Source organism: Carlito syrichta, unplaced genomic scaffold (genome assembly GCF_000164805.1).
Source record: "Carlito syrichta isolate Samal-C Ts95f unplaced genomic scaffold, Tarsius_syrichta-2.0.1 Scaffold309200, whole genome shotgun sequence".
In the NCBI taxonomy this organism is placed as follows: domain Eukaryota; kingdom Metazoa; phylum Chordata; class Mammalia; order Primates; family Tarsiidae; genus Carlito; species Carlito syrichta.
Genome location: NW_007253296.1, coordinates 691,079 through 701,809, shown reverse-complemented (window position 1 = coordinate 701,809; position 10,731 = coordinate 691,079). Strand labels below are relative to the sequence as shown.

Below are 10,731 nucleotides of genomic sequence, written 5' to 3'. Positions count from 1 at the left end.
CTACCATGCCCAGCTAATTTTTTGATTTATTGTAGAGATGAGGTCTCGCCAAGTTGCCCAGGCGGGTCTCGAACCCATGGGTTCAGGCAGTCCACTCACCTCAGCCTCCCAAAGCGTGGGATTGCAGGCTGAACCACTGAACCCGGCTAAACACCAAGTTTCAAACAATCACCTTTCTTACCAAACCCTTACCTTTCATTTCCCCAAGTACTAACAACCAAAATTATAATATCACAACAAGCAGCTTTAGCCTATTACAAAAGTTTCTCCTTTGATCATAATTATCTCTTGGATATAACCAAGTTGATAGATTGGGAATGGGTTACAGTTTGTTTTGAGAAAGAGTTTTTTGGGGAAAGGGGAACTTGTTTTAATTTTTAGACATAGTATATTCTTAATTCTTCTTCATTGTAGCAAACAAAAGTTCTGAAATAGGATAACCAAGGAAGCTGGTTGTAAAACTCTGCCTTGCTTCCAAGTCCAGCTGTGTTTTTATTAGATATAACCTCTGGCTGTCCTCAGAGGTTATTATCCATAACTTGCTTTTCTCCTTTTTCATTTTCTCCATAGCTCTGAGAGCTCATTTCGAAGAAATTATGGATGAACCATCTCCCTTGGCCAAACCTCTGGAGCTGAACCAGCACTCCAGATTCATAATTGGTTCCGTGTCTGAAGATAATTCAGAGGATGAGATCAGCAATCTGGTGAAGCTGGACCTACTTGAGGAAAAGGAGGGTTCTCTGTCACCTGCTTCTGTTGGCTCAGATACGCTCTCTGATTTGGGAATCTCTAGCCTACAGGATGGCTTGGCATTACACATAAGGTAAAAAAGAGAAATTTAATGGTTTACTTAGTTAATCTCCCATAGCTTCACTAATTATATTACGAAAAGAGCAATAATAATTTTGGCCAGCTGGGTGCAATGGCTCATGCTTGTAATCCCAGCACTTTGGGAGGTGGAGGCAAGAGGATTGCCTGAACCCATGGGTTCAAGACGAGCTGGGCAAAATGGTGAGATCTCATCTCTACAATAAATTAAAAACTTAGCTGGGCATGATGGTGCATGCCTGTAATTCCAGCTACTTGCAAGACTGAGGCACTAGGATTGCCTGAGCCCAGCAGGTCTAGGCTATGGTGGCCATGAGTTTGTCACTGTACTCCAGCCTGGACGACAGAGTGAGACATGACTCAAAAAAAAAAATTTTTTTTTTACCAAGATTGTTTTACCTCTTCCTATGTTACTGGACTCAAAGCTTTGTTGAGTGAGAAATGATGTCTTTTTTGGGGTTTGGAAGTGTTTTTTCCTAAATGTTTCCCTCAGGTTTTCCCTCTTCTTCCCATTTCCTAGGTCTTTTTGAGTCAGAATCTCACTCTATCACCCAGCCTGGAGTGCAGTGGCATGTTCATGGTTACCACAGCCTCGAACTGCTGGGCTCAGGCGATCCTTTCACCTCAGCCTTTCAAGTAGCTGGGACTATAGATATGTGTCACCATGCACGACATATTTTTTGATTTATTGTAGAGATGAGGTCTCGCCAAGTTGCCCAGGCTGTTCTCTAATCCCCGGGCTCAGGCAGTTCTCTGCCTTCCAAAGTGCTGGGATTACAGGTATGAGCCATGAGCCATGAGCCATCATGCCTGGCCTTTTTTTTTAGTTAGGGTCTCACTTTGTTATCCAGGCTGGAGTGCGTTGGCATCATCACACCTCAGCTCAGCCTCGGTCTTCTGGGCTCAGGTGATCCTTCTGCCTCTGCCTCCTGAGTAGCTGGGACCACATGTGTGTGCCACAATGCCTGGGTAATTTTTTTTTGTAGTGACGAGGTCTCACTATATTACCTAGGCTGGTCTTAAACTCCTGGGCTGAAGCAATTCTCTTACCTTTGTCCCCTAATGTGCTGGTATTGTAGATGTGAGTCACTGCGACTGGCCCACCGAGGGTGTTTTAGTAATACCTACTGAGTAAGAATTAGGTTGAGGAATTTCAGTCTCTGTACTATCTTGACTAACATTGTTGTAAATATTTTGGTGATTGATAGGAATTCTGCTGTAGTAGACAAACTTGTAGTAATCTTTTTTTAAGCTGCTTCATTATATCAGGAAGTTATTCCATTTCTACCAGAGCCAGTTCTCAATAAAGTGATGGAATATGGATAAGGGGTTGTTAATAGAACTCTTTTTCTCTAGAAACACAATTTTTTATCATTGGAAAATGTCAGTAAATAGTAATACTAGGTTATTTTTATTTACTAATATTTGATTACATAACCAAGGTGTAAGATGCTAACCTTTGGGCATTTGCTTGGCAATTCTTGCATTAAAAGATCTGGATCAGTGGTTCTTGGTTCTTACTGTTCATCAGAATCACTTGAGGGAGCTCTAAGAAATAAGCCCATCCCAGAGATTGATTCATTTTGTATTGGCTTACTTGGAACTGGGGCTTTTTTTTAGTTTTTAAAGCTATCCAGGTGAGTCTAATACACAGAATTGAGATTACAGGTCTAGCCTAGATAAACATAAGTTAGAGTGGCCTTTCTTGCTGTTATTATCTTGGTGCTCCTATTATTAATGGATTATAAAATAATTCAGCTTCCTTTTATACACTCAAGATACTGACTCTTCATAGAGTCCCATATCAGATCTAGCTGGATATGACTGTGTGCCTTATTGGTATCCCTGGGGCTTGGGGTCCTAATTTCTGAGAGATGAGGTTGTGCTTGTTTGTGGTCATCACCATTGAACTAGGTGAACATCAAAAAGAAAGAGTAAAGTAAGTTAATTATGTTTTACTTCACAGAATTCTAGAAATGCAATATACAAGATAGATAATTTAGCCTAATACTTTTTTGGGGGTGGGGCAGAGTCCCACTCTGTTGCCCAGGCTAGAATGCTGTGGCATGATCACAGTTAACTGCAGCCTTTACCTCTTGGGGTTAGGCGATCTTCCGCCCCAGCCTTCTAAGTAGTTGGGACTACAGGCACGTACCTCTACTACTGGCTAGTTTTTTATTTTTTTGTAGAGATGAAGTCTCTCTATGTTGTCCAGGCTAGCATAATACCTTTTTTTTTTTTCCTTTAATGAGTTGGAGTCTCACTCTGTTCCTCAGGCTGGAGTACAGTGGCACACTCACAGCCACCATAACCTCAAACTGCTGGGCTCAGTCAGTCCTTCTGCCTCAGCCTTCCAAGTAGCTAGACCACAGGTGCACGCTACCATACTCAGTTAGTTAATTATTTTATTTATTGTAGAGACAAGGTCTCGCCAAGTGTCTAGGCTGGTCCCAAACCTGTGGGCTCAGGCAGTCCTTTCACCTCCACCTCCCTAAGTGCTGGGATTACAGTTGTGAGCTACTATACCCTGCTTAATGCTTTTTAATAGGTGAGAAAACTGGGGCCTGATGGAGAGAACCTGCCTAAGATTGTATAGCCAGAAATTAGAATTCAAACTCAGATATCTTGATTCCATTTCAGTAACTTTTTCTACTCTACTTCACTGGCCATACAAATGTCTTAATTATATAACTAGCTCAAAGTTGGTTTTATGGAGTTAATAAACAAAATATTATTTCTGGATTAAAAAGAATAGGCCAGAAGTAGTGGCTCAAGCCTGTAATCCCGGCACTTTGGGAGGCCGAGGCAAAAGGATTGCCTGAAATCAGGGTTTCGAAAACAGCCTGGGCAACTTGGTGAGACCTCATCTCTACAGTAAATCAAAAAAATTAGTCAGGAGTGGTAGCTCATACCTGTAGTTCCAGCTACTTGGAAGGATGAGGCAGAAGGATCGCCTGAGCCCAGTAGGTCGAGGCTACCATGGCTGTGAGCATGCCACTGTACTCCCGTCTGGGTGACAGAGTGAGACTCCAACTCAAAACAAACAAACAAATAAAAGAAGAATAGAGGGCAGTTTTTAGTGACAGGAAAAAGGGATTAGGTCTTTATGTAAACTTTTTTTATTGCTTCATAGTTCACTTAATGATTGACTCTAAAGGCTAATACTGGTGTTGGTATCTTACCTCTCAAGATCATTTGGAAGTATGTGGTGGTTGTGACTGGTGAGACTACTTGCATTTAGAGGACAGAGGACCAATGATACTAAACCTTCTTCGGTGTAGTGGATAATTCTTTCTCAACAGGGGCCCTATGATGTTTTGAGAACTGTCCTGTTGAGAAAGACTAGGTTACCTCCAAATCCATGAAACCACAGGGCATCTTGAGAAATTGGTGACTATAAATTTGAGACTGTGTGTGAAACATAACATCCATTTGTTGGATTAGGAAACTGAGTTTGGCAATGGTGAGATAAAAGCCATTATAGGAAATTCAGCTGATGATATCACAAGGCAGTTTGTAGTTGCCAGTCCATTCCCAAAGTTGATGGCTCTTATGCAAAGACTGTTTGGTCAGTGGCATGAGTGCCTGAGAATTTCATTGCATACCTTACAGTTGCAAAACTCATGTCCATAGCTTGTGGAGGAAACATGGTTTGAAGTGTGATCAGCAGCCTGAAAAGGAAACAGTGCCAGTTCCCACCCACTTCTCAGTTAGCCAATGTTCCAAAATAGAACAAAAGTTTTCCGTTGATCCATTCGTTAAGTCACTTGTGGATATGGTGACCTTTGGATACTTAAATTGAGTCAAATTCATTTGATTGTAGAAAGAACTCTGCTATTACATCTGCCACAAATTAGGTGTGTGACCATAGACAATTCATGCTATCTCCTTGAACTCATTTTCCTCATGCATAAGAATGAAATTATTGATTCAGGCATTCCTTTTCACTCTTTGAATCAAGTTTAAGTATAGACTAGTTGAGTTTAGGATCAGCTTTTAGGACAGATAGCCTAATTGTGAAGGCATAGGTGATATAGATTAAGGGGGCAGGTACATTGCTAAGTGATGTTAACTAGAGGTCATCTGAAACTAAGCAAAGTTATTGCCATAGTATAAGATGAGCGTGGGTCTCTTTCTTAAATTGAAGGCTTGGTTTTAGGTGCTAATTGAGAAGTCTAGTGATATGATGGATGAAGAGGAATAAAAAAAGACTTTCCGGCCGGGTTTGGTGACTGAACCTGTAATCCCAGCACTTTGGGAGACTGAGGCGAGTGGATTGCCTGAGCCCATGGGTCCGAGACCCACCCACACAACTTGGTGGGACCTCGTCTCTACAATAAATCAAAAATTAGCTGGGCGTGGTAGTGCGTGCCTGTAATTCTGGCTACTTGGAAGGCTGAGGCAGAAGGATCGCTGGAGCCCAGCAGGTCGAGGCTGTGGTGGCTGGGAGTATGCCACTGCACTCCAGTCTGGGCAACAGAGTGAGACTCCAGCTCAAAAAAAAAAAAGAAAAGACTTTCCCAGGAAAAGAGATGACTTGTCATGTATTTTCTAGAGTCCAATGAAAGACTGGGTGAATTATTTTGTAAGGTTTATGACACAAACATTGGAAAACAAGACCCTAAGAAAGTAGTTATAGCTTGGTAGGAATATACAGGCCTTATTGTAGATAACTATTTTTATTTTATTTTTTATTTTTTTTAATTGGAGTCTCACTCTGTTGCCCAGGCTGTAGTACAGTGGCACGCTCACGGCCACCGCAACCTTGACCAGCTGGGTACAGGTGATCCTTCTGCCTCAGCCTTCCATGTAGCCATAACTACAGGCACGTGCTACCATACCTGGCTAATTTTTTATTTATTGTAGAGATGAGGTCTCGCCAAGTTGCCCGGGTTGGTCTTGAACCCATGGGCTCAGGCAATTCATTCGCCTTGGCCTCCCAAAGTGCTGGGATTACAGACTGAGCCACCAAGCCTGGCCGCTTTTTATTTTGAGATGAGATCTGCTAGAGGTTGATATTTCAATTTTTTCATTTTTTTTGAGTTGGGGTCTCACTCTGTCACCCAGGCCGGAGTGCAGTGACACACTCACAGCCACCGCAGCCTCGACCTGCTGGGCTCAGGTGATCCTTCTACCTCAGCCTTCCAAGTAGCTGGAACTACAGGTATGTGCCACCATGCCGGGCTAATTTTTGATTTATTGTAGAGATGAGGTCTTGCCAGGTTGCGCCAGACTGTTCTCGAACCCGTGGGCTCCAGCAATCCACTCACCTTGGCTTCCCAAAGTGTTGGGATTATAGGCTTGAGCCACCATGCTTGGCCTCAGGTTGATATATTTCTGAAACTCATTATTAATATTTATTTGAGCATTTAAGGAGAAAGACTATTGAAGAATGAATGCAGGCATTTTAATTTTGATAACTGGTATATGATTTGGTGGCATATAATAGAGTCATCTAGTTAGTTGTACAGATATTGGCAGCTTCTCTGTTCCTGTGGGATGTGACTTAGGGTCAGATTGTTCTGTGTACTTAAAATTCACCCATGCTATCAACTGATGCTCTCGGCCAAACAGGATTGTAATCAGTTTTGTCAACTAGTCCACTGAATTTCTGGTTGAAGTCCAGTTGGAAACAGATTATCCCCACATTTATCCCTACTATCTCTTAAGGTAGCATGATTTCTTTAAACCTTTTAAATCCTATATTTCATGTTAAAATGTGTTGAAACTCCATCGTGATTTTTTCCTAAATTTCTCAAAATATTGAATGGCCAGCATTTTATGCTTAACAAGCATGTTTGGTTAATGACTTTATTTGATAACAATCTGTAATTGCTGTGATCTGTATAAACATCCATCCAGCATAAGATGTTCAGTAGCTAGGGTTATGATAATCGTTGCTGCTTTGGAAGGAAAGAGTAAGTTCACTTAGGAAGAACTCTTTGAAGATGAGTTGTATTCCTGTCTCTTCTGGTTTAGAAAGAAAAGTACTTCACCAATATTTTTAAAAATTGGAAATTCGGATATGAGATTGCCAGTAATATGTTTAATTAGTCAGAAGAATTTAACTGGACAATGTTGAAGCTCTTTTGTAATTAGAAATAATCTGTAAAATTTCTTCCATGATACTGGTCATGGAATGCAAATAGATAATATACTAATAAATTTGGAATCATCTTCTGGTTATCACATTTCATTGTTGTAGACTTAAAAAAAAAATCATATAATCTCAGCGTGGTGGCTCATGCCTGTAATTCTAACACTTTAGGAGGCTGAGATGGAAGGATCACATGAGCCCAGGACTTCAAGACCAACCTAGGCAACATGGTGAGACCTCATCTCTACAAAAAGTCAAAAAAATTAGCTGGGCCTGGTGGCATGCACCTGTAGTACCAGGTACTATGGAGACTGAAGTGGAAGGATCGCATGAGCCCAGGAGGTTAAGGCTGCACTAAACTGTGATAGTGACACAGCATTCGACCCTGGGTGAAACAGTGAGACCCCCGACTCAAAAATAAAAAATAAAATCATATAAAGCTGTGCAGACCTTTCACCATAGGAAATAATGGTGTTAAGGCGATGTTCTGAGAGAATCCGAGAGTGGCTTTCTTTTTTTTTTTTTTTTTTTATGACTGTTGAGCGGACTTTATTTTTGAAGGTAAGAATGCAGGAAGGTTCATCTCTGAGCTGTGGACTCTCAGTGTCGCGATGACTCTCGTCCTGAAGAGGGCTGCAGCATCCTGAACTTCCGAGAGGTTGAAGATCAGGTCTAGGAAGGTGTATTTACTGTAGTCGTGGTGTTTGGAGGTTCTTTCAGGTGGTGTTGTCAAATGACTTGCTGGGTGCTGGGGTTGGCTTTTTTGGTGGACTTTGCTTCTTGGAATTTGGTGTCAGTCCCTTGTCACTCTTCCCTGATTCTGCAGAGAGAGAAACTATAGAAGCAAATCCTTGAAACACCTGTGCTTCTAGGAGAATAGTCTTCGGTGGCCCAGCTTGTCCTTGTCGCAGCAAAACAGGTGCTGCCATGGCGGTGACACCTGAGCGCCCTCCGAGAGTGGTTTTCAACTTCTTTCATTGAGTCAAGTGAGAAGTTTAGGGTACAATAGTGAGAAGTAGGGCCTATCTAATGCTGCTACGTCCTATCCTGTTTTTTATATTAACTGTAAGAAATAGTAGTCATATTTTCTTAGTGACTAATTAGAAAAATAATAATAGGTAATACTTATTAAGCATTTTACTGTCTGTCAGACACTCTGCTATGCTTTATGCGAAGTACCACACTTAGTCTTCACAATAATCCCATGAGGTAGGTATTGTGTACTATTATACCCACAATTTATGGTTGGGGAACTGGAACACAGGTAAAATAACATGCCCAAGGTCACACAGCTCATCATTGGGGGTATTGAATCCAGTCAGAATTCATACTGTCAGTTGCTATGCTAAACTGGAACCCTCAGTGTAATAGATATATTTGTGTTCTGTTTGAACAATTCTTCTCTAATTAAATGTCAGTCTTATTAGAAGTGATAGAAGTTAGAAAAAGTGTGTGTATATTTTTGCTTTGTCTTGTTTTGAGACTCAATCTTGCTCTGATGCCCAGTCTGGAGTACAGTGGCGCAATTATGGCTCACCGCTGCCTTGACCTTGTGGGCTCAAACGATCCTCCTGCCTCAACATCCTGAGTAGCTAGGACTATAGACACATGGTACCATGCGGCTAATCTTTTATTTTTATTTTCATAGAGATGGGGTCTCACTACATTGCCAGGCTGGTTTTGAACTCCTGGCCTCAAGCGATCCTCCTGCCTCAGCCTCCCAAAATGTTGGAATTATGGAAGTGAGCCACTGCATCCAGCCAGAAAATGTATTTTTAAATAATGCTTTATTAAATAAATAGTATAGGAAATTGAAAATACAAGCAAGTTGAAATAAAGCTGGTATGTTTAATACCCAGAAATTACTCCTGCTAATACCCTGCTATCGAATCCTTTTCTTTATATATGTGTGTGCGCATTTCTTTTTATTAAAATGAGATTATACTCTACATACTGTTTTATAATCTGCTTTTGTTAGTCAAAATTTTCCACTTTTCTATTTCAATAAATTTTCCTCCTTTTTTTTTCAGTAGGGATGAGGTCTTGCTATGTTGCCCAGGTTGGTTTTGAACTCCTTGGCCACAAGCGATCCTCCTGCCTCAGTATCCCAAATTGTTGAGATTACAGGTGTGAGCCAATTTTCATCTTATTTAATATGCATACCTTATTCAAATTTCTCCAATTAACTCAAAATTCTGATTCATTCAAGTAAGTATCCAATCCAAGACCACATGCTGTGTATTATGTTCCTTGAATTTCTTAATCTATCACAATACCTTCCTCATGCTTTTTTTTTTTTTTGTAACAGCAACTAGTGACTTGTTTAAGAGAAAGTTAGAAAATCATGAAAGTATATGGTTGCTAGTGATAATTTGGTGGCATATAGAGAAATAGAAGGAAAAATAAAGGGAGATTTACCAATTTACTCTTTTTATAGTTGCAGCAGTTGTAGCACAGCAATTTGGTGTCACATTAATGATGGTATTTTAATGAATTTTTCAATCATAATGAAAGTGAACATTATAAGATACTGTATGATTTTGTCACAAGCTATGAAGGACAGACTTTTTTAGATTTAGCTGTATATGTTTGTGTTGGACCTGGGATGAAATAGGGATTCTCATCGCTTTTTAGTCTCTCACTTATTCTAGTGATGGAGATAAAATTAAATAGTAGCTACAAAAGCTTTTGAGAAAGTAAAATGTGCCATACTGGTATTATATAGTATTGTTTATTATCAGGGAGTCCTTTTGTGAGCTAAAAATTTTTGCCTGGAAAAACCTATTTAAATCTTTTGCCTATTATTGTTTAAAACTTGGAAACATAGGTCTGAAAGACTGTGTTTTTTTAGTCATCTTACTCTGTCACTCAGGCTGGAGTACAGTGACATGATCATGATGATCATGGCTCATGGCAGCCTTGACCACCTGGGTTCAGGCTATCCTTCTGCCTCAGTCCCTTGTATGGCTGGGACTACAGGTGTGTGCAATCACACCTGGCTAATTTTTAAAAAAATCTTTTTGTTGATACAGAGTTTCACCGTGTTGACTATGCCAATCTTGAACTCCTGAGCTCAAGCAATCTGCTCACCTCAGCCTCCCAAATGTTGGAATTACAGGCATGAGCCACTGCGCCCAGCCCTGAAAGGCTTTTGATTGCAGCAAATATATACTGTCAATGTTATAATTGACATGTTGAGGATAACCACTGTTGAAAGCATGAGAAATTTCATCCCTCTTTCTGTCTCTGACTTATCTCTAACAAGCTTTAATATGGAAAATAAGGAAACTGGCTCTAGTTTTGAGTTTATATTATGACTTTGCTTATAGATAGGCCTGTGAGAGTGTTCTTACGTTTTGGCTTTCTTAGCATTTCTCATTTATTTAGCTTTCCTGAGCGTTCTCTTCCCCCAATAGCTCTCCAAAGTTTCTACTTTCAGTGATCCTTCCTTGATATTCTGAGGTTCCCAGTTGCCGTGGTGCCCTAGTAGTGAGTATACAGAGAAGGTCATTATGGGGTCTGGAACTTGGTACTCTTTTGCCGAGGGCAATTGCTTCCTCACTTCATCTCCTACCATCCCCTTTCATTTAGAAAACAAGAGCTGTCTGTGACTATGTATGTATTTTAGTCTCTGGAGTTTATTTTATAAATTTAGCTAATTGTGGAAATGAAATTATGAATGTTATAAATAGGAATCAGGACAACTGCTTGACAATATTTGTTACTTTTATTACTTTGAATATAATGCATACATTTCCGCCCTCCTTTCTGTCTGTTAGCTTAAATTTACAAGTGAAGTTTATACT

General features: G+C 40.4%; 1 protein-coding gene and 1 pseudogene across 1 annotated transcript in view; one reads left to right on the top strand and one right to left on the bottom strand.

Annotated features, from left to right (window-relative positions):
- Window positions 1–10,731, top strand: part of ACACA (acetyl-CoA carboxylase alpha) — a 266,326-nt gene that overhangs the window by 27,963 nt on the left and 227,632 nt on the right. The window contains exon 3 of the mRNA XM_021717048.1: window positions 571–823. Coding sequence (XP_021572723.1) covers window positions 597–823 — 227 coding nt within the window. The 5' untranslated portion in view covers window positions 571–596. The remainder of the gene's footprint in view (window positions 1–570; window positions 824–10,731) is intronic.
- On the bottom strand, window positions 7,526–7,854 carry LOC110596445 (annotated as a pseudogene).